Source organism: Pterocles gutturalis, unplaced genomic scaffold, assembly GCF_000699245.1.
Source record: "Pterocles gutturalis isolate BGI_N339 unplaced genomic scaffold, ASM69924v1 scaffold15668, whole genome shotgun sequence".
Taxonomy (NCBI): domain Eukaryota; kingdom Metazoa; phylum Chordata; class Aves; order Pterocliformes; family Pteroclidae; genus Pterocles; species Pterocles gutturalis.
The window spans coordinates 507-24,854 of NW_010123330.1; the positions used below are offsets into that span (position 1 = coordinate 507).

The 24,348-nt window shown below is 38.6% G+C and overlaps 1 protein-coding gene across 1 annotated transcript; it reads left to right on the top strand.

Moving 5' to 3' along the window:
- Positions 1 to 571: 571 nt before the first annotated feature.
- ING3 (inhibitor of growth family, member 3) lies at positions 572 to 9,166 on the top strand (the record flags this gene model as incomplete). The annotated part of the gene is made up of 8 exons (XM_010077869.1): positions 572 to 668; positions 2,329 to 2,400; positions 2,693 to 2,812; positions 3,971 to 4,128; positions 4,480 to 4,670; positions 5,727 to 5,919; positions 6,898 to 6,936; positions 8,275 to 9,166. Coding segments are annotated over 8 exons (987 nt in total), but the record flags the coding sequence as incomplete, so codon positions are not given.
- Positions 9,167 to 24,348: the final 15,182 nt, after the last annotated feature.

Here is a 24,348-nt window from a genome sequence, read left to right on the forward strand (position 1 = left end):
CTAGCCCCTCCTTGTTGGTTAGCACAAGGTCCAGCACAGCACCTTTTCTCATCAGTTCCTGTACCACTTGGAGGAGTTTTACTCAATACTTAAGCTTACTGATGTGTATAGTGGCATACAAATTGCAATTCAGTAAACTCTCAATTTCCCCGTGCGGCCCAGCCTCTTCTAAAGTGTGTGTCATGTACTGTTCTTTCTCTTCCCCTTTCTATGACTATACCCATAACACCACCAAGTCCTTAATCTTTTTTTTCTCAAAAGATAGGCTTAATGTTGTGTCTTGGAACACTGCGTACAGTAAGAGGAGGGCTCCTAGCTGCTGAACAATATACAGCCTTATTGTATCCTGTGATTGACTGCCCAGCTTATTTGGGTGTTGATTCTAGTATCTCTGCTGAATAAGGGAAATGTAGGTAACTGAGAAGTTACGCTTCTGTGTTTTTATACATGCTTAGTGCTGCATGGCACACAATTGCTGGAAAGAAAATATTTGTCAAGCCTGAGATTAAGGGTGTAGGTATTCATGTTCCAGAACTGGATGCTATTTATTGTTGTTTTATCTCAAAAACAGGTAGACCGTCATTTGAGAAAATTGGACCAGGAACTCGCTAAATTTAAAATGGAACTTGAAGCAGATAATGCTGGAATTACAGAAATATTAGAGAGACGTAAGTATGCATGGTTTTCTTTGAGAACTTGACAGTCAGATTTCAAAGTTAAAATATCATAAACTTGTTAGTGGCCTGCAGTATTTCCAGTTGTTTCAAAATTGTGTTTTAACCCGGATATTTTCATCAGTCAGCGATTCTCAACTTTTATTTTCAACCTCAATTTTTACCAATGAAGTCAAAATACAACCGAGTAATTGGAATAATTTTTTTCACACAACTGTTGCACTTGGGAGTTGCTACAGTAAGGTACAGAATTCTTTAAACATGTTCTTAATGACTGTAGGTATTCAGACAAGTACTTCTAAGCTTGCCACCTACCCCGTTGAAAGTGTACTGTTTCTTACTGGAATTGATTGGCAGCAAATTGAGGAGGGTCATTATTTTAGTTAGAGTTGTGGAATGTCAAGTAAAGTTGGGTGCTCAGTAGTTAAAGGGGAGAGAGTTGGGTTATTTTGTAATGGGGTAGTGAGGGAGAAACATTTTGGGTACGAAGCCTGCATGCTTAACAAATGTAACAATACTAGTATTCAGAATGTGAACAAAAATGCAATGTGACAGCTTTTTGGCCAACCTGGTGTAGAAAAATCTGTCCTTTCTGTATGCATAAGCATTTAGACATCAAGTTCAAATGTGGTAATGGTAAATTTCAAAGTTGATTTAACTGCTGTGATTATGGAGCTAAGGGGCAGTGACTGTTCTCATACCCAAGGATAGTGAAAAGTATCCTCTTGAGTATCATTTGAGGAGATTAGGAATAATTATTCTTTCTTTGAACTTTGTGTGGTTTTGTCATAAAAGCTGTGAGGTTTTGGATATTTTTTTGTAATTGCTATTGCAGATAACAGGCACAGAAAGAAAACTGCAAAGTAAGTGCTTTTAATGAGCTAGCAACTACAGAAAAGGACTAGTTTATTTTAGTTGGAATCCCATCTGGTTTTAAGATGTGATACTACCTTCAGTTGAGCTATGTGTTTGCTGAGGTAGGTAGGCAGAATTTCAAGAACTCAAAATAGAAATGTACTAGATTCATGCTGGATCTTTAAGGTTTTGGTGTTTTGTTGTTTTTTGGTTTTTTTTAATAAAGTGAGAAGTAAAAGCCTCTTAACATTTTTAGCTTTCAGAGTAAAACCATATCGTTGAAGTTCCACCAGAGGGCAGCCTTTGGACTAGTTCATAGCATAATTAATGTCAGCCCTGCCAAAATATCTCCTTATGCTTTGAACATCTTCTAGAATAATTTTCTTTAAACTTTTGTAATACACTCATGTACTTTTTGAAAGCACTGAAAAAGAAAGAGGTAAAGAAATGTTGAAACCACAGATTTTGAAAAATGAATGTGAATTCTTTCCTTGAATTGTCTTCTGTCTAAATGTAAGTTGGTAGGTATGGCAGCTAGTTCAAAATCTTTTTGCCAAAATTGATACACAACCTGGTTTAAATTGTTCCAATGGAAGTTTATGGTCAAAGTCTCTCTTATGCTGTGATCGTTTAGCCTCATAGCTAATATTACAAGTAATGTTTTCTTAGACATAGATTTACATTTGACTGCACCTCCTCCCCCCACCTTTTTTAATTTCTTTGATTAATTTAGTATCTAAAAGTCAAAACCATGTCAATGATGACTGAAATTTTCGTATCATTTTTACCTCTCTCTTAGGGTCTCTGGAGCTGGATACACCATCACAGCCTGTGAATAACCATCACGCCCATTCTCACACTCCAGTAGAGAGTAAGTATTTGAGACTTTAAAGTGTCCACTTTTTATGTTTCCTTATTTTTGATTGAGTAGTATAAGGAAAGAAAAATGTTCAGAGCGTGGTTTTTTTTTTTCTCCAAACTTTGGGGTGAAAAAGAGGCATAATGCAATGACAGTAACATCTATTCAGAAGTGCAAGAATGAAATAATAAATTTTTGCTGGTGGAAATTTAGTTCAAAGTGCTGCTTTATTATGTCTAGTCATAGTTTGACTTGCAAGCTGAAAAGGTTTTACATTCAAGTTCCTTTCATTTGTTTCATTTAGAAAGGAAACACAATCCATCTTCTCACCATAGTACAACAGATCATGTTCCTGAAAAGAAGTTTAAATCTGAAGCCCTTCTATCTACCCTGACTTCAGATGCTTCTAAAGAAAGTGCACCAGGTAATGTTAATTGTCTTGCATTTTATTACTTTTTCCAAAGAAGAGAAGCACAATTTTATATTTGCGAGGTATTGTCTTTTGAAATCAGAGGCTCATGCCCTTTCCACTGGGATTTTCAAGTCATTTGAAACATGAGAAGTTGCAGGCATTGTTACTCATCTGTGTTGTCCGTGAAGCACATCAGCTTTGTTGTCTTATAACAGCTGCATGTTGGCTGTTTCTTTTTATTTACACTGCTTGGAAGAAGATAACACTACAGGTTCATTCAGCCAGCAGTAAAAATATAAGAGATCAGTACATTATTATTTTGGGAAGAAATGCATGCAACAATTTCCGAAGTATGGGAAAAGATTTTTCTTTTTTTTTTTTTTTTAAGGGTTGGTCTGGCATGGCTTTCAGCTACAATAAAATAAAATTGTTTTGTGTCATGTTTATTTCAAAAGAGGTGAGAAGTCTTTTTGAGCAGTGAATAAAAAAGCCCCACAACTTTCTGCTCATTTTCAGAATCAGGGTGTTTCATAGTTTCTTTTCTGACAAGAAAAGATTGTGAGAGGGTACAATAAGTAAACTACCTTATGTTTTGGATTGTAGTCCTGTTCATCACTTTAAGTAGTCTCCTTCATATCCATTTTTCTTTTGAAGGAACTTCACATGAGATGGAAAATAAAATGTAACTATGTTTGAGCAGCTGTCAGTCTGTAGATGGCCATGGAAATTTATGTTGCATTGAAACTGTGATTTATAGGTTTTAGAATTAAGATTGTTAGAAGTTTTGCTGCAGAAACAGTATAGGTGTACAGTCAAATTCCTGCTTTCTTCTTGATGGTTCCACTAGTCGGCATCATTTCAATGGAGATTGGGTCTATATAGATATAGACATAGCAGCTGCATCTGTTCTTTGATAGCTGACTATGATACTGAGGACTGCCTTTCTAAAAGGACTCTGTGCACCTGAGGATAGGTGGGGAACAAAGTTTTTTTTTTTAAGCCAGTACCAGCTGTGTCAACTACTTTTTGAACCTTTTTTCCAAACGATCAGACTGCTCTGATGCATAAACGGAGTTCCTGCTCTTCACTGGTTGTCATAAATAAGTCTTCTTAAAATGCAAAGGAATTTAGTTTCATTTTGAATTTCATAAATGTGTTCTGTTCATCAAGGGTGTCGAAACAGTAATTCATCATCCTCTTCAAACAATGCATACAATACAAACTCTTCTCAACCATTGGCATCATATAACCTGGGCTCATTATCTTCAGGATCTGGGGCCGGTGCAATTACCATGGCAGCAGCCCAAGCAGTGCAAGCCACGGCACAGGTAATGTCAAAACATTCTTGTAATTCTGCCATCCATCACTGATTAAGAAGAAAGACTAGTGATTTTGGTTTTAGTCTGAAATCCCATGATCACTTCCAGCTGATGTGATTCAGTTCTCATATCATTTTTGGTTATATACTCCAGTTTCATCCTACAAAACTGTCATAAAGGGACAGCTTGTTTTCTAGCTTCTCCTGTGGGATATTCTTAAACCTTTTTACCACTTATACATCATTTTGTTAACAGGTTAACTAATGAACCTGTGCAAATAATTAGCAGTTAGCAGCCCGATATGTGTCTTCTGTAAGAGCTCTACTGTGTAAGCTGATACAGTCTCAGTGTTCCTTTTAGATGAAAGAAGGAAGACGAACTTCCAGTCTAAAAGCCAGCTATGAAGCATTTAAGAACAATGATTTTCAGCTTGGAAGAGAATTTTCGTTATCCAGAGATTCAACTGGATATTCATCGTCAGCTCTGGCATCTACATTAACACAGACGTTAAGTTCATCAACCACAGATTCACGAAGTGGCAGAAAAAGCAAGTAGGTTTTCTGACTTGTTGACTGCAATTATAGCTTTTAAGACAGCTAAACTTTATTTTAAAGGTCATGGGCCATATTAGAAATAGTTCATTTGTAGTATCTGGGTGGGGAGGAAGGGTAGGAATCGACAGAAGGTAGTTGTCGTCTGCTGGCCTTTTTTTGTTCAGGACTTTCTTCTTTTGTCTTGTCACTTTTCTTTAAGCAAACTCACTCCAAGGTTTTAAAGAACTGTCTTGATTTGCTTTTTCGTTTGTGATATAGTCTAGTTTCTTTCCTCATTTTTCTGTGTTCTGGAGAGTAGATTTTGATCAAAATGAAATTTAAAAACATTTTAAACAAAACAATGTCACAACACATTGTGACAACAATTGCAAGTTGTATTTCGAAGAGCTTGTCTCAAAGTGCCCATCCTCTTAAATTGAGTTGTGTTTTTTTCTCCATACAAGTGTGTGTGTGTGTGTGTGTGTGTGTGTTCAGAGTTCAGTAATTTTGTCTTAGAAGCATTTTTCATCTATAGATATCTTGGGTGTCAGATCTGAGCTATAAGCAAAAGCATAGAATTTGTATTCTGGCACTGTTCCTCTGGAGTAACTGGTGATGCTTGACTGGAGATGAGCATTGAATCAGTCATCTTCAAAACACAGTTATCTAGTGTACATGACATATGACATTATTTATATGTAAATTCCTATTTTATTGGTAACATAATTTTTTCAGGGACTTTACACCAAGGCTGTTGATGGAAAATTTTGTGAAGAAAAACATTCATTAAAGCCATATGGCAGTTTAAAGCTGTTAAATTCCATTGATTAGAATAGCGTGTATTGCACATGTAAGCTGGTAAAACTTGTTTCCTTTTCTTTCCAAACAGCATTCGATGTGTCCATTTCAGTTCTTGGAATTGTTGAATTGAATCTGTTACTGAATGATGCTTTGGGACTTAGATACTGCAGTATTTTAGAGTCAACAAAGTACATGTTTTGTGATTGTTTCGTTTGTCAGGAAATGAATTTAAATTTTGTTATGCCTTTTTTTTTTTTTTTTTTTTCCCCTCAGAAACAACAACAAATCCTCAGGTCAGCAGTCCTCATCATCTTCCTCTTCTTCGTCTCTGTCATCGTGTTCTTCTTCATCTGCACTAGCACAAGAACTGTCTCAGCAAACAGCAGTAATACCGGAGTCTGATTCTAATAGCCAGGTTGACTGGACCTATGATCCAAATGAGCCACGTTACTGCATTTGTAATCAGGTAAGGATGGCTTCCAACCTGAAATATAACGAGCTGCTGTTTTGCTGTTGTTGAACTTCCTTCTCTGGTTGCTAATTTAAAAACATTCTATTTGCAGTCTTTTCAAATTCTGATCTGTTTTTATTTGCTTACTGGTGATATGAATAATGAACTCAACTGTTGATGCTAAAAACAATGAAGTTTTATAGTGATGTGACATACCTGGAGAGCTTTAAATCTTTTAATGAAGACTTTAGGAATAGTGAAATTCAAAATTCAACAGGTTCACAGTAAATTTAGTTAAAATTCTAAGTAAGAAATTTGCCAGGTCCTTCCTACTTTCCTTTAAAAAACCCTAAAACAAACAAACAAAACAAAAGCCAAAAGACTCCACAAACAACAACAGCAACAAACCAGTGAAACAATAACCTAGTTTTGTAAGAGCCACCTGGAAACTTGAGAGACTGAATGACAACATGGGAAACTTGTATTTAAAAATGCATGTTCTTATTTTAAACACTTTTAAGAGTATGGGATTTTTTTAGACTTTATGGAATTCTGTAATTCTCTTGCAAGCATTTGATTGATTCAAATAAAGTGTTTGAAATTGTTGTGTATATGAGGGAAGTGTCAGACATGAACATAATATTGAAAAGTGGGCTCATAAGATACTGAGATACATAAGATATCATAAGATACTGAGCGTTGTTGTTTAGACCAAAATGTGCTTCGTTCTGGTTTTGAATGCTGATTATTTTTATCCAGCCTGAAATACTCAGAACCCCCGCCCCCCTTTTTTTTTTTTTATGAAAAATTTTTGAAAATCAGTTTGCTGTGAACATGTTCTTTGGGTTGTGTAAGAAAAGAAAAGAAAAAATATTGTTGCTGCTGTTAATGGAAAAATTCCTCAAAGGAAGAAACTTGAACTTTAGACTTTTGAAAATGTTGATTGCTTTTAACCAGTGATATAATTATTAATAAGGGTTTTTTTCTTACTAGGTGTCCTATGGTGAAATGGTAGGCTGTGATAACCAAGATGTAAGTAACAAAGTTCAAAAGGTTCATGAGAGGCTTGTGCATGTAACTGTTGCTTGCAGGAGTTACTTTGGAGTTGGTTTTAGAGTCAAGTTTTTTAGAATAATTTGCATACGACGTGAACCATTCAGGAAACTTCTCGTCTGTTGCCACAGTTCAGGTTATTTTAGAAGGCTTCATCCTTTACTGGTGTGATGGGTTTGCCCTTGGCTGGGGGCCAAACCACACACCCACTCCCCCAGTCCCCCCCCACCCCCCAACTGAGGATAGAGTTGAGAATTAAAGGGTTAAAGGGGAAAAAGGACTCGTGGGTTGAGATAAGAATAAGTTAATAACTAAACTACAATAATATTGAAAATAATACTGTATACAAATGAGTGATACACAGTGATTCTGCCCCCCCACCCAATGTCCAAGGCTCAGCCTGTTCACAGCTAACGATCCCAAAGCAGGGAGAGTCCTGAAACCGCACTCACAGAACGGAGATAACAGTCCGAGCGTCCCAGACTGAGAGCTGACCAGGGTGTGGGGGGGTGGGGAGGCCTTGGGAGAACGACCACCTGGAGCAAGATGATCCGGAACAAAAAGGGACGATCTTCTGGAGGGTCCTCAACTATATACTGGGCATGATGTGTATGTTATGGAATAGTTTATTGGCCACTCTGGGTCTCAGTCCCGAACCTGAGATCAAATCCTGGGCTAGTAACTGGGGCTGTGCTCCCTCCCAGCTTCTCCTGTTTGCAGACAGCCAGAGAAGCTGAAAGACCTTGGTGGCCGCATAAACATCGCCTTTTATCAGCTTTCTTCTGAGCACAAATGCAAAACACAGCCTCTTGCTACCTATTATGAAGAAAGTTAAGTCTGTCTCAGCTTAACTCGGGACAACTGGGAAGGTTTGATATCTTTAAAATGCCCTTTATTTCTAGGAAACTTTAGCTGTCTCTCTACTAATATCAGTTGTCCCCTTGAAATAAAAAAGTTTTAAAAGAACAGTTGAATGTAATCGTGTATGTACTGAGATTCTACATTTAAACAGAATTGAGGGATAAGATTACTGTTGTGTCACTTAATGTTGTCAAACTAAGCATTTTGAAGCACAGCATACTACTTTTGCTCTGTTATGTGAATCCATTTATGACTCCTAGAATTTATCTTTCCTTAGTCTACTGAGTGTATGTTAGGGATTGAGGTACTCTTGTCTTTTTGTTACATCGTGTGACTTTGTGTGAAAAGCAGAATCTATGCTTTTTACTTGTACTTCATTTTCATAGAATTGTATTTGTGATAGGTGTTTCCAAAAAAACACAAAATCCTAAACCCTCTCTAACTGTCTTTTTATAGTGCCCGATTGAGTGGTTCCACTATGGATGTGTTGGACTGACAGAAGCACCGAAAGGGAAATGGTACTGTCCACAGTGTACAGCTGCAATGAAAAGAAGAGGCAGTAGGCATAAATAAGCTTCTTCATCTGGAAGACAAATTACATACTAGAGGTTTTATAGAGGACTTGGGAGGGGGAGGAACCCCAACCGCACTTCCTTGCAACCACTCAAGGGTTAACATAGCAGTCATAAGATCTTGAACTATTGATTTTGCTGGTTGTGTTTTAATATTGTAAGTAGATTATTTATGCACATTGATGTGCTACAGACTATTGCAGTGAGCCTTGGATTGTTCCAGTGGCCAACATATGCAGACATTTGTACTATCACACCATTTTCTCTAAGCAGTGGGCATTCTATAATTACTCAATCTTCAAAAAATTCCAGTAAGTCAAGATTTTAAATGTATGTTTTATATTCAACAGATAGATTCTGCTGCATGTACTGTACTCAAGAGCTGTTATGTAACACTATGTATATAAATGGTGCAAAAAGTCAGTGCTTCTGAAAAAAAAAAATGAGACAATGGTTTTTAAAATGCCTTTATAGCTTTGGTTCTTTATGAAACTTAATTCAGCAGGCTGAAGAAAATGGTTCTTGTATACAGCGGGCTGTTGTCCTCTAGGGTACTTGAGTATGTAAAAACAAAAAAAATGCTGTAGAATAAAACAAACTTGTGCCATTAGTCTTTATATGTTTCTGCTCCAGAGAAGGCGCAGGCTGTAAGAGGAAAAAAAGGTGTTAAAGTGATGATAAATTTTTATACCAAATGTGTTTATTTTTTTGTGCAAGTAATCCTTTAAATTTGAATTGTATTAGGTGTTAAAATAAAACAACCTCAACTCCTCAAATTAATGTTTTCTGTACATTTGTCAAAAAAAGGGGTAGTCCCTGGAGTGGTTTCAGAAGAATATAGCTAACTTTGCATAAGAAATTGCTACACATGACCCATGTGAAGGACCATTGTACAGGAGGACATTTCTCTGGTGGGTGGATAACTAATAGATACACAGGCAAATGCTGAAATACCATTTGCCTTGCTGTCTCTGTCTCCAGACAATAAGTGGCACCTGTTTAAATGGGTATGAAAGTTCTGTTTTCTCTGTGGTTAAAAGAGTCCCTACTGTGTCAAGAGATATCCACAGGCAGGATTGCCTTCCTATTTCCATGGCATGGGTGGAAATATGAACAGGTGAAAAAAACCATGGTAAGTGCATCTTGCAGCTGCCATATTCCTTCCTGGACAGTGGTTTTCCTGTAAAAACCAACACACAGTTCAGGAAAGAGGAAGGGGAGAAATTCTTCATCCTGCTGTAGATACCCTAGGGTAACAGGGAGGATCATGTTAGGAAGCCTAAATGCAGCCCCATAAATGGTTGGATCTGCGGGTTATACTTGTACAGGATCAGAAATCTGATCTTTAAATTAGACCCTTGACCATGAATATAATGGAAAGATTTTTTAATATTTTTTCCAACTTGGCTTATTTTGGACAGATTTTGTAGATTTCCTTTCACTGACAATTTCCTTTTGTTTTTTTTGTATGGCTCTTTCATGCAGCAGTGCTGAACAGAAACAAGATTGTTACTGCTCTTTTCTCCATCCTCCTTCCTTCTACTACTAAAAAACTACACTTTCTCTTTGGAGTAAAGATTTTACTTTAGCATTGGGTTGCTCTTTGGGCTGTCAGGCTGGAGAACCATGGCCTTCACGTGGTAACTTTCCAAACCCATGCAGAGAAGAGAGGGAGAGAAGCAGAGTTTCATTGCCGGACTGTGCAAATAGCATCAAGGAAATAAGGAGTTAATTAGGGTCATTAGTAATAGGAGCATGTGCAGAAAATGCAGGCTTTACCTAAACCAAAATTAAACCAGGCTTTTAAAAAAGAAAACAAGTAGGTATTTTAAATCCATGAGCTGGGCAGAAGCAGACATAAGGAGGAAAGTGTGATTACGGATGATAAATAGAATTTGGTAAAAGCATAGGATAGAAGTTGGTGAAAATAAATGGCAAAGACCAGTGTAACTAAGGTTCCATTAAAACTGGCAACAGAACCCACTGTGTATATCTGTGGAAATCTCGGTCTAAAAAAACACTTGAGGACTAGAATAGCTAGTTTTAAGTGAGGCTGTTGAGACAATAAAGATAACCAGCTATTTGTTCTACTGGAAGCTGGTGCCATGCTATGAATTGAAGTTAAATGAGCAACAGATAATCTAGACTCCCCTTGGACTGAATGTTTGAGTCCCTAGGGCTAAGAAGTCCACTGAGAATTAAGACCATACATAGCAAAATCCCTCACTGTTGGTAACCATATCTAAGATGGTGCAGAGACTGCAAATCCAAATAAAAATTTCAGTTTTTATTATGAGCATCAGTTTGAGGTTTTGTTGGACAATATAAATTAATTTTTCATGACAGAGCTAGTTAGGGAACTCGCAAGAGGAAGGAACTTTCCTCTGTCCTCATTAGTACATTAGTATTTTGTGTTAAAGTTAAGAAAATAGAAATGGACAAATGTGAAAAATGGGCCCTTTCTGCAGGTTGCTTCACTGAGTAGGTGAAGAAGGCCAAGTTTGATGTATACAGGGTCTCTCACTAAAATTTCTTTAAAAAATGGTGATGTGCCAGTTAAGGAGTGGAGGTCCCTTAATGTTACATGGCTATTTGCGAAACAGAGTAACAAAGAGTAGAGGAGTAAGTTACCAATATTCCCAACAAGAAGAGACTGCTAAAGGAGTCCCGCAGGACTCTGCTGCTCAACAGGTAACTAAAAGGTCAGTTAAAAAGAGGGGTAAATGGTAACGTAATGTTTGCACTTACGTTGGGTTCTCAAAATACAACAAAAATGGAAAATGTTAAACGTAGCAGAAGCATCTCATGTTACTGTCTGATAAAATGGAAGATGTAATTCAACATTTGCTAAAATAATGTAAATATAATATATAAAATAATACTGAATTCTCAATTTACCTGTAGCTGGGGCCTCTGAAGTAACTATTGCTGTTTGGGAAAGTGATTTTGGAGTAGCTACGTAATTCTGTGGAAACATCAGCTCATTGCTCAGCAGCAGGTCAGGCAAGTGCTAAGAATGACTCAGTAGGTGATAAAGAATAAAACAGAAAACAGTTCTACACCATGTAAATTGCTGGTGCAGTTAAGTCTTAATGTAGTGTAAAATTCTGGTCTGTTCTGCTGCAAAAAGTTAGCAAAACTAGGAAAGGCTCAAATACGAGGATCAAAGCAGCCAAAGCTGTGTAATGACAACACATCTGAGAAGCGGCTGAATTGTCTGAGACTTTTCTGGCTGGGAAAGAGGCGGCTCAGTAAAGATGTAACAGGGATCTGTAAATTCAGGAGTGCTGTGGAAAAGGTGTGTCTTTTGATAGAAGTCTTAGGGAGGTAGCCAGTCCAAAAGGAGAAAAAGAGCAGCTTTTTTTCACACATGGCATGCTTAAATTTTAAAACTGGCCATATAGCTTACATGGGTGTTAAAAGGGAGTGAGATATTAATGGAAGCAAAGCCCCTGGAGGCATAAAATGCAGAAGTAACATGTCTGGATCAAAAACTCGCTAAAAACTGATGGCTAGAAATTAAGAGTTTGTAACCAGGGAAGTGTTCCTGGATGCCTATGACAGTCCTACGGTCCTCTGGCATACACCACTGAACGCTGTTTGACACAAGATGCTAGGTTAGCTGACCCTTTGGCACTATGCAACACAGCTGGTTTTAGTTTTGTCTCAGTGCTCCAGCATTTGGGTGAATTTTTAGGACAAGGAGGTATTTGTAGTACCACAAACTGAGAAGCAATGTGCTAAGCACTGTAATAGAACAAAAAGTGGTCTATGCTTTCTCAACTGTATTTTCTGTTTGCATTGTGAAGAAATAACATTTTTTTCCTCAGCTGTAGGTTTTAGTTATTCTAAGTCTGAAATGGAAAAGAAGAGGAAATATATTTATGCTTCCTGCTCTGAAGATCATCTAGGTTGTCTCTCTGAAGAGCACAGAATACTTTGCATTCTTGTCTTCTTTACTGAACTTCGCAAAATGTTGTTCAACCGCACACAGTAAAGATCAGAAATTCTGAGGTTTGTTTCCCTTTTCTGTTCCCTGTCACCAGGGAGGTGCTTTCCACTGTGAGCTGGTTTTTCTTGGCAAGATTTTTCATCTCCCATCTCATCCTGCTGGAATATCTGGACCATGCACTTTTCCTGTTCAATAGATGTGACAGGTGACAGAAGGAGGACCCAGGTGGCTTTACCCTTGACAGCAGAGGGTTCAGTTTTGCACTTACACTAAAAATCTCTGAGAAGCAGAACTGCAAGAGGGATAAGGGTTTGGCTTTTTACACTTTTCGGGGTATACATGAATAACTCAAGCTAGGCCACACTGTATGAACAGTCTCTGCAGTTTTGTTACTCTTCCCAGGGTTGCCTAAGGAGGCACTCTGAGGAATAATGTAACAAAAACAAGAAAAATGTCACTCTTCATTATATGTATACCAAGTTACAGTAATATTCCCCTCGCACTTTCAAATCTGTATCTTGCTTTTAATACTCATTATATTCTATAAAGACAAGCAGCAGCTCTTTCTTCTAGATACACCTTGTATTTTGGAGCTGTTTGAGCATGCAGAGGTTATCAACAAGTTGCACAATTACTTACAGACTAGTGCTTGCATACATCATATATTTTACAATTATAATAGTTTCCAACATTATTTCATACACATTTAAAGTCTTAAACATGGTTTTAACTGTTTGCTAACTGTGTTCCCTTTGTCTCTTGAAAAAAAAAAAATCCTAAAGGTATTGAAAAAACCCTTAGCATATTACAACTAGAGTAGAGAAATATTTGCCTCTTAACTGTGCAAGGAATCTACCTAATACAGTAGAAAATGATGGACAATGTTAGGATCCGCAGCTGGTTTAACATTTTTAAAGCCCTAATACTTATTTGTAACTTGTACCTTATATTATGAAAACTTCTGAGTGTTGTTACTGCTCTGTTCCTTTCTAAATATTTATTCAGCAATGCCATATACTTTGAATTAAATCTCTATGTCCACATTTATGAAAGTGGCTACTGCCAATTAAAAGTTTTACTGAAGTTTAAGAGTACAATGAGGAGATTCTTAAACTAAATAAAGTAGATGCAGTTGTTCGGCTATAATTTATATATTTTTCATAAAAATAACAAAAATCTATGGGAATCCTAAGTGAGCTTTTGTTGCTGAACACAGATTTACTAAGTTGACAGTTAACTCGGTTTTCCTAGTTAGGGTTGTACTCAGCCTTTCTTTCTAGAAGAATGAATAATAGTTATACTGTATTTGCACACATGAGAGTTGGTGAAACAGAAACAGAGGAGCAATGCAAAGATAATTTTATATTGTTTCTGCCTGTGAAGCTGTGGCCTTATGACTTCAAAGCGAGCTTTACTACTTCTTTTCAGGAAAAGACATGTGGGATAGATGTTTGGATAAACTTTGCAAGCATTAGTGTAGTTAAGTGCTTGAAAGGGTCAGTCAGGGAAGCGTGATGGAAATAGGGAATGCTTTCTTGTCAGGTGTGTAAGAATATTTTTCCCTGTGTTGATAAAGGAAATGTTTTTTACAGCTCTGTTTTCTTTTATTTTGTTGAGACTAAAATTACGTTGCTTCTCTGTGGGGCGTAAAGATAAGTGCTTATCATATTTAAAAGTTGTTTTAATGAATGTTCAATTACCTTGAAAAGGTGAGAAGTTAGAGTGTTTCTGCTGTGTTGAATTCATCTGGATATGGTATTCTTCACTTAAATTATTTTAAAATGTGTTTAATTCATCTGTTACGTTGTTCAGGGCTAAATTAATCTCAGGCTTTTAAAGAAAGCACATTCTATAGATGAATGGATTAGTCAATAGTTGAATGAACTCACAATAAAAACGTGTTCCTCAGTCAGGTCTGGAAAATGAAATGGTTCTACAGCCAGTAGTGCTGAACAATCCCTTATTTTAATTTTGGAAGGTATCCCATACATTTCCCAGAGATCTTCCTGATAGCCTAATACACGCGGAACAGATAAGGAACTGAGGAATAACCAGAAGTGAAGCTGGGAGTTATTTTTAAATTACCCCTGAAAATTAAAGTTATGGGTTAATAATTTTAATCCAGAGTAGAAATTTTCTTGCACACTGACTTAAAGCATGCTTTTGCACACAGAAGTCCTGATGTCAGAAGTAATGATTACCTTTGAGAGAGTTGCTTACATCAGAACAGTTTTGCCCAGCTCCTCTATAACATCGTTGGTTGCTCTTGTAAGACAGAAGAATAATCTAAAATATGCACCAGGAAAATATCTCAGTGAAGTTTTAGCCGAGGACAGAAAAAATGAAGACAATTCTCAAAAAAAAGAGAAAAAAATCCAACTTTGAGGTGTTTAGGTTAGTCTCTCCATTAATGTTCAAGATTTACCAACTCTGAAGTACTTTTCATTTTCCAAGTGCTTTCCAAACACTTACCTACAGCTATTTACTTAAAGACTTCTGTTACATGGGTGAAAGGAATGTGCTGGGAATGTCTCTCTATGGAGGCTGACAAGCCTTTTAATAGAAAAGTTTCTAAGTTTTCCTTCTCCCCATTGTTTAAATTTTAAGCAGTAATATTTAAACTCGTAAAGGAAGGAATTATCTAAATACATTGTAATTACATCAGCACATTATAAAACTGTGACCTGATTTCATATTTGGCTAATGATGGCATGATTTTAAATCAACCCCAAATATTCTCTGTAATTCTCTTTCTAAAGTCTGTTTTAAAACAAGCAAATTATCTATCTATTAATTTTCTGTGTTGGTCCTACCTCGTTTTACATTATCGTCCAAAATAAATAGTCTCTTCAATATGCTTTAGTTTTGCATCAAAACATAGTTATATGGAAATAGTGATTGATTTAAAATTTTAATAAGAGATTATTCAGCTACTTCATACTGTATTTCAGAGGGATTCTGATTTGGTTAAGTTTAGGCTATATTTGATTTTTTTGCAAAATCAAATCCTAAGAACATCTACAGCTGTCTCTGGTCATGGAACATACCTCCATAATCAAAAAATACAACAAAACAATGCACAAAAGAGACAACCAACAACATTTCAGTAATCAGACAATGAACAAAAATGCTTCTATTCACTTTTCAGCCCCTCTGGCAATTCACATTACGTGTAAAGTTTAGAAAATTAGAGCAAAATATTTTGTATCTCTCAGACCTGATAAATATCATCCTTAAACCTTGCTTTTCCAACAGACCCTTGCCTGGAATGCAAGTTTTACACATGACCTGTTTAACCAAAATGGTTAAGGTCACCCACTGACAGCCTGGCGTTCAGCTTCCTCCCAGCATGTCACGGCGGGTCAGCATGGTGTCCCTCCCTCCGTTTTAGCTTTTAAACAAAACTCAGTTTCAGCTTTCAAGCCCCTTCCTCCCAGCCCAGTGCAGTAGCCACCAGGCATGTTTTGGGCAAGCTGTGCAGTCCGACAGACCAGAGTGGAGGCAGTGCAGTGACTCTGCGTGGGGCAGGACACAAAGAACTCATCCGACCTCATGCCGGCTGCAATGGGGATTTTCTGTGTGGCCTCCTTCACTGTATTTATCCCAGCCACCTTGCTTTTGTTAGCTGTAAAAATGGTTAAATCTACTTTTCAGCTTTACTTTTAGAAATATCTTGTGGAGTAGCTTGTCAAAAGTCAGTGCCTGAAAGATGTAATGTACTTTAGGGTATTTCCAAAGCAACTTCTGTGCCACAGCAGTTGCTGTTATCTTGTTCTGCAGCAATCATGGAACAGCAGCTAGACTCATGAGAGAAACTGTACAGTCATAATCAGATCAATACATACAGAAGTATGCTGTTATCTTTTCCTGCTTGTCCATAAGAACAACAGAATAGCATGTATCGCATCTCCACGTGTTCTATTTGCTTGTACAATAATTTCTCCTATACGTGCACAATATGTGAAGTGCCCCAGGTGACACATTTCTGTACTGGCTTTTTTTTTGTATTCTGGCAGCACCATAAGAATGCAACAAACTGGAATAAACTGTTATATTCTCTAGTATGTATAAAAATGGTTGGTCTTAATGAGGCTGGTTAAATGCATGGGTGCCTTGAGAGGCACAGGTAAGCACTTAGTCTGCATTTCTGTGTGGTTGTCTTAAAACTCTCCTTGCTAACAGAGGAGCTCTGGTAAATGAGTATCCATCAGTACAAAGCCTTTTCACAGGAAAAGATCAAGTTCTTGCTGCCTTGTACCTAAAACACCCACATGTATGCACTCATCCACTGAAGTCAGTGGGAGGTCATGTTGTGGTTGAAGTTGTAGGTTTGCGTGGGTATTCATTGTACTGGGGCTAACCAAAATTTAGTGACAAAAATGTCTGCAATGATCGGCACTTGGAAAACTTGGTCCAAAATCATAGAGCTTTTTTTCCAGTTGTGGCAGGCACACCGTCTGCAGCAGCACAGACTGAATCATCTAGAGGACAACACAGAGACAGCTGGAGGCACCTGCAAGCATTATACCCATTTTTTATACGTGTACAATAGAGGTGACAATATTTTCTTGTTTGTAGGAGACTTCCATTTGTTTCCCTGCTGCCAAAGAGCATCAGGGGAATGCTGAACCTAGGAGACACTGGGATAGTAATTCAAAAGTCTGTGAGTGGTCTCAGCAAAGCAACCACTCTGCTAAAGAAGGAAAGGACGTTCCTCATCATATACGCAGTGAAGGGGAAGAAAGGCAGCAGTTAAAGGAATTTAGGTGTTAAACTGTAAGGCGAATGTTTATGGAATGAGGAGTCTAGTTGTATTTTTCACCTTCTAAAAGTTGGTTTATTTGTGACATCTTTGCTTTTGAACTTGAGGGCAACTGTACAAAAAACTGGCACTTGGGGATGTCTGATGAATTTTCTGGTTACCTCAGCTTTTCTAATTTTTTGGACTGTTTTGGGTCCACTTGTGATGTAGAACAGGAGAAAACACTCTACTAGTCTTGGCTACCTACATAATGAGGCCAGGCTAAAATGAAAAGGGAACATGGCAATGAAATAATTTACTTTATACAAAAGAAAAGACCTTGTGACAGGACCTGGAAGACTATGACATTTCAGTTTTATAATTGGGGTTTATTGGAACAGAAACTAGAACATTTAACTTTAAACAAAACCAAAACAAACCAAACAAAAAAAAAAAAAAACCCAGAGAAAATGCAGAATGCTAAATGTTAGAAATAAAAGTGTTTGTAAATACTTCCCCCTGCTAAATGCTCTTACAGACTGTCCCTTTCCTTCACTTTTGGCGCTCTTCTTCCAGTGCCTCTGTGAATGGTTTGCAAGCTTCCTACGTTCCCACTGTACAGGAAGCTATTTAGGATACATCCTACTGCCACTCTGGAGGCCTGGCTGAGGGTTTGCTCCTTCCTCTTCACAGTGGCCTCCAAACTGGTATGCTTACTACTTGCTGTCCCTCTCCACCCTGTCTCCTTCTTGTGGAAGCTTTTCTGACCTGGTGCTGGGTTGGAGGAGAAGGGCCTGGTGTGGGGAGGGTGTCCCAGTACATGGAACAGTTGGTGAGCATACAGACACCCTCCACTGCAAACATCACTTAAACAGGCACGGAGTGGCAAGGATGGAGTCAGTGACACTGGTATTCGCAGCTTCTTCCCACTCCCATTGGTCATTTCAATATACTTTCACTTGAAGAACTGCAAGGAAAATACTACTACACAGCACATAAAGTGCATTCATAGTCCTGTTGCAGGTACAAGGCAGCGAACAGCTCTGCTTGCAGCAGAGGTGCATGAGAAAGCAGAAAAGTATTTGTGCAAACACCTTCTGCATAATAAGCCCAGAGAACGTAACTGAAAAAAAAAGACAATAAGAAGGATCTAGATCACCTAAAACAAGAGATAATTGTTAAGAGAATGATTTTGAGAGAAGACGGAGCTATCATTAGAAAAATTTTGTAGGAAGAAACAGGAAGACCTGAGAATGGAAGTTCAAATGTTCTCACCTGAGGTGTGAAAAAGAGGGGACCAGCAAGATGCCAGAGAAGAGATGTATACCATGACAAAATAAAATATTTACTTAAAATAAAAAGGAACACAAATGCTGTCAGAGGTCATGAGATATTTCACTTTGTTCCTGTTCTGCATACCCAAAGATAAATGCCCATGTTCTTGCAGCCTGTCTGGGCATTTTTTGATTATCGCTGATTATTATTCAGCTCTCAACAGTAGCCAATGAGTCTAAGCAATCAAACTGGCTACAAAATTCTTAAGTCTCTGTGTAATCGCAGAATAACTCCTGCAAGGAGATTATGTCAAGAGTCAGTGAACAATTGTAGACAAGAAGCAAAGAATTTACTGATCTATTTTTTTCTCCTGACATGCAGATTTGCCTTTTAAGCAGGAACCAGTATCTTCATAAGACTTTGGTCTTCAGCTGCTTTCAATTACCCTCATGTCAAGCAACTTTCTGTATTATTAACATATATAAATAAATAGATACCTGTGTTTCATTGCCACCCTGCTGCCAAAACATAGTAGTGAAGAAGAACATGGCTGAGGCATGAAGAGATGCCTCTGGACAAATAACCCAGTTTGCCCAGATGCTACCTAAAACTTTAAAGGAGCTGAAGCAGTCTGGTGAGCTGAGTGTCACGCTTTGCCACTGCCTAAAACGTCCTGTTCCTTTCCTCTGTTTACATCCTCTCTCACTCACGTTCTCCTGCTGTTTAACTCGTACCAGCACGGGGGCACGTTGGACCTCTCCAAGAGCCGATTCAACTCACTCACCTGGCAGAAAACCAGCCCAGCTGTGCAGTCTTTTATCATGAAAGGATCTTTGTTGGGGTTGTTCAGCCTGGAGAAGAGAAGGCTCCAAGGGGACCTTATAGCTGCCTTCCAGTACCTGAAGTGGGCTACAGGAGAGATGGGGAGGGACTTCTTACAAGGGCATGTGGCAACAGGGCAAGGGGCAATGGATTTAAATTGGAAGAGGGCAGATTTAGACTAGATCTTAGAAAGAAATTCTTTATTGTGAGGGTGGTGAGACACTGGAACAGGTTGCCCAGAGCAGTTGTGGATGCCCCATCCCTGCAGGGGTTCAAGGCCAGGTTGGATGAGGCTTTGAGCAACCTGGGCTAGTGGGAGGTGTCCCTGCCCATGGCAGGGGGGTTAGAACTAGATGATCTCTAAAGTCCTTTCCAACCCAAACCATTCTGTGATTCTATGATTCTAATGAGCACCACCATAAGGTAGGAAGAGAGGAAGGGAAGTAGCAAGGAGCAGGAGCAAGGAGCAGACACTAAAGGCAGGGGAGAGGGAAGGAAGCAAGACCTTCCCCTTTCCATAGCAGGGAATTACTAGTCTGGTTGATCTGCTCATGGAATTGGAGGCCTAACAGCAACTTTCTTGGGGCAAAATATCCATCAATCACAGCTCTTGACACACTGATAAAATTTACAGACTACAGATCTAAAATGGACTATATATTGACTATACATATATATGGACTGTAAATCCTATGATAAGAGAAGTAAACACACTGCTTGGGCAGTCCAGATCATTTATTGCCTCTTACATAAAGACAGAATATTAAATAAATCGAACAATAATGAGAAGTAAAGACAAAAAGGGAGTCTCCCCTAAAACTCTTCTCATTAACATCAACTGCTCTGCTTTCCAAGGATTTGCAGAATCTTCTCTGCTAGCCTGCCTTCACTGTGAGCTGAGATCAGAGACTTAGCCAAAGCGGGATTAAGACATGAATCTTTGTTCTCTGGAGTGCTCTGTGAACTGAACATGATATTGCTGTTGTAACTGAACTAAATCACAATATCATTAAGGCTGACAGTGTTCTATGAATGGGAAAAGGGGAGAGAGACTGTTTTTTTACTATGCTAGGATTAATTTAAACTTGAGTGGTATCAAATCTTCCAACATGCAGAGCAGTAATGAAATGTATTTCTTCTATTTTCTTCACTCTGTCAGTCTTTCCCATTCACTGCATATAATGGGACCACACACAGGATTGAAGACACTGTAAAACTGATGGCAATCTGGATTGAATTCAGCGTAAAGTAAAAAATCATGGAGGATGTGACTGAGCAGGCTTTCTCCAGCACAGTTTAACTAGATGCTTTGCTTGAATATTTACAGTGCTATTAATGCCTATTTTCCATAAAGCTTTTATCTAATTTTTGAAGTTAGTGAGAATTTATAACACTTGGCATAGTTTTTAGTATGCTAGAAAATGAAAAATTAAAGAGTTGACCATAAACAATGAAAACTGCATATAGGTTTGCACTGTGAAGATGACAGATATGATTACAAGAAATTGACTATCAGTTAATGTAGAAATTATCTGTTTGAGCTTATTTTTCATGTGAGTTCATTTATCACTGAAATGGTTGCTAGGACACTATACTTTGAAATTTAAAACTTGCTCTAGAAGAGAGCAATTATGAAAAGGTTTTAAATGTATTTTCTTCTTGGCAGCCTCTGTATAGTGAAATTATTGATGCAAAATGGTTTTATTATGTCAAGATCTGATCTTACAAGCACTTATTATCTAGACTTTATGCAGAGTTGCAGAATGATTCATTTTAGATCTCTGAGTGAAGTTAAGCATGCATAAAATGGATCTATTCATCTGAACTTAAATTCTTGGTAACTTTCTGTGACTAATATTTTCTTCTTGGTTAGCTCCTGGCAATTATCTGTCCAGGTCACCACTTAAGACCATGGAAATTGTTCTTCAGTGGTCACTAGCTTTCACCACTGAACAAACACAGAGACTCGTGTAAAATGGAAGCTGTGTGAATATGAGCTGGGTTGCTTTAAACCCCAGTGAGATGATGAATGGTGCACATTACATGCCTGCATGGCATCTTGGCTAAATCCTTTCAAATCCTAGTCCCTGGAAATTTTTAGCAAGTCTTGTGACTTTCCTCTCACCTTTTCTGTGTCAGGGTATCTTTAAAAACTTATAGTCTATTCCAGATGATGCAGATGGAACTGTGATTCTGGCTGCAATCACTGGAGATCATTCTTGACGGTCATGGCTGGTTGGTTTTGTCAGAAGCAATCGCTGCAGGACCTTGCCTCATGCAGAGCAGGACAGCAGCTGGCTGCAGCAGAGAACATCCAGGCAAGCAGTTTGTGTGAGTGGGAGGGGTAGGGAGAGGTAAGCAGGCTAGAGAGCCCTTAATCCATGCAGATGGGGCAGCCACTGGAAGGAATAGGTCTGTGAATCCCAAATAGAAAATGAATACTAAATTTATTTGTAAATCGGAAAGAGAAGATTTGCAGTTTTGTGCTAAGAATTCTGAAATTTGTACATATACCTGAGAGTATAAATACTTAGCTGGATATTTCTGATTTTACAGATAACTGTGTTCTGCAGTGACTTAAATATTATGCACTGAAGAATCTTTCTTGTGAGTTTGGGACCCAGGAGAAGCCTGACTCTTAATCCACTTATATCCTTTTCCTAAGTGAGTAGTTAATGCCAGGGGGATTAGTCCCCATTTGCAATCGTCCTGGCTTTATTTCTTAAGTGTCAAAATGTGACCAGATAAGTCAGTAGACATGTAAGCCCAGAGATGTGGTGGAATCCTGATTCAAAAGATTACAGGAATCATGTTCATTGCACTCTATCTGTGACTGAGAAAAGTATTTACAGCTTAAGAAATGTGGATTACATGCTATTGTATTGAAAAGAAACCACAAAACATAGGGAAAAAGCCAGCTCACGCCTTGGAACATCTGGGAAAAGCAGATGAACAGAAGGCTGATTCCCAGGAGTATACCAGAGGCAGAGTGATCTGCCTGCCCTCTGCTGATATCCCTTCATCTCTGATTTTGCAGTATCAGTTTTGGTACAGTAAGTGAGTAAATGTTGTCCGCTTGTCCTGAAGACTTGGGGGGCATGATGGATTTTGGGGTTGTACGAGGGATGAATCAGCTCTGAGACACTGGGGAAAATGTGAGGATAAAGACACCCCTTATGAACTTGAAAGGAGAAAATTATGTTGGACTGGAGAGAGAGCACGGTTACTTGCTGTGCTGAAAGTGGCTGAGGGAGCAGGGGGTGAGGAGAGAGAGGACTGCTGCGTTTTTGTGTAGGACTCTCCAAGGCCATACAATCTCCATCTCATGAACTGACCATTAATCCAAATCTTTATAAACTGATTTTAATAAAGTCTTATAACAATCGTACATAAAGCTCTGATTAAAATCCCCTTACTAAAAATTTAGAAGAAGTTGACAATCATGCAAATACCACCCACATGGCTGGTGGTTAGGAGCCCAGAAACCAGGCAAGCCAAAAACCACAGGACAATATCTTAAAACAGTAAAACAACTCTACTATGCTCTCCTCCTCTGCTGATGGGGTTACCATTGCTCCCAGTCTGGCTGTAGTATCTCTGCAATCCTGCTTTGAATGTGCCAGCTCCTGAGGTACCGCTCTCCATTGTGTGACAGAGACCTAACCCAAAGCCAGCTGCACGGAACCCATGGTTTTCCAGCGTCCGCTAGCCAGATTTGTTGGCTTGCCAGAGGCTTTGCAGCATGGGAGCAGGGCCTGAGGATGTGAACTGGTGTGCTGGGAAGAAGGGAGCACGAGCAACATGTCTCTGGAGAGCAGAGATGGGAGTTTGTGTGGATGGAAAGCATCTATCGCAAGAGGGTAAAATGTTGTACTCTTTTTCTGCTCAGGATAACCTGAGGCAACTACAGCCCCAGACAGAAACTAAAATGCAGTGCGTGTGACAGCTGAGGTTCTGTGCAAGGTGTTGAATCACTTTTACGGCATTTTTCTGTATGTGCAAATTGATGGTCTTAGTATGGAAAAAAAAAAGAGTTTCAAAGCTAAATAAACACCAACACTTCAAAAAATATATACTTTACTCTTCATTGCTGTATATAAGCTTCTAACTTGCTAATGCTGTTGCTGCTGCTGAATTGTGTAGATTGGCTCAAACTTATCATAACATCGCTCATTTCTTGTATATGAGGCAGCACAGGAAGAGCTCTTTCATTTCAAAATAACTGAGGATGTAGGATAAAATAGACAACTTGTATACAGATATTTTCAGCTAAAATAACTTTATTATATGAAAAGTTTAGGTCTATAAAGATAACAGAGTTCCTCAACTGTTCCCATCTGTCTGGTCCCTGTCCTGTGTCAGCAGGGGGAAGTAGTAACTAAGACCTTCTGGGGCTTAGATACTAAGTGCTTTCATTGGAGTATTTTTGTCCAGCCTCCTTTCTTTCCCTCTTTGACATCAGTAAGAAGTTTTATTTATACACTGCTATGAGATATTGTATCTACTATGGAAAATTACTGACAACTGCTCTGCAGTAACACGTCCAAGTAAATCTGCTTCCTTTTACAACATTTTTGTTAATCTGGATTAAAATATTGCAGGTGCTGCTCAGTCTTCTACTGCCTGCAAGATATTAATATTGTTTCAGTTAGACTGATTTCTGTAACAGCAGTTTTCTAAAAATTGCACTGATGGTGGCTTCAAGGCATGCAGTGTGAGCAAGGACACCTCTTGTTCCCCATCCGGATCTCAGGCTGCGTCTCCAAGCCCTGTGCCTGCTCAGAGCCGAGCAAGTTTAGCCCCACCCTCTGAGCAGTCCAGCCTTTATTTATATGAAATCTGTGGTCCAACTGGCTTCAGATGGCGTGTGTATGTGTGTGTGCCTGCCTTCTGAGTGTGTGAGACGAGCTGGGATCATGAGCCAGGGTTGTTCCAAGTGGTTTTAATCAGCAGCCCATTAGAAGAGAACGGAAAACTTCCAACAGGATAAGAACCGAGTAAGTAAACCTAACTTTGAACTCACAATCTGGACAGAACAAATGCAAACGAAAATTTTCATAGTCTGTCAGTTTTCAGATAAACGATCACTTTTAGAGAGAAAGCTGTGCATGCTGACAGGAAGGAGGCAATTTAAAAGGACTGGAATGAAGGAAACTGTAAAAACAAAG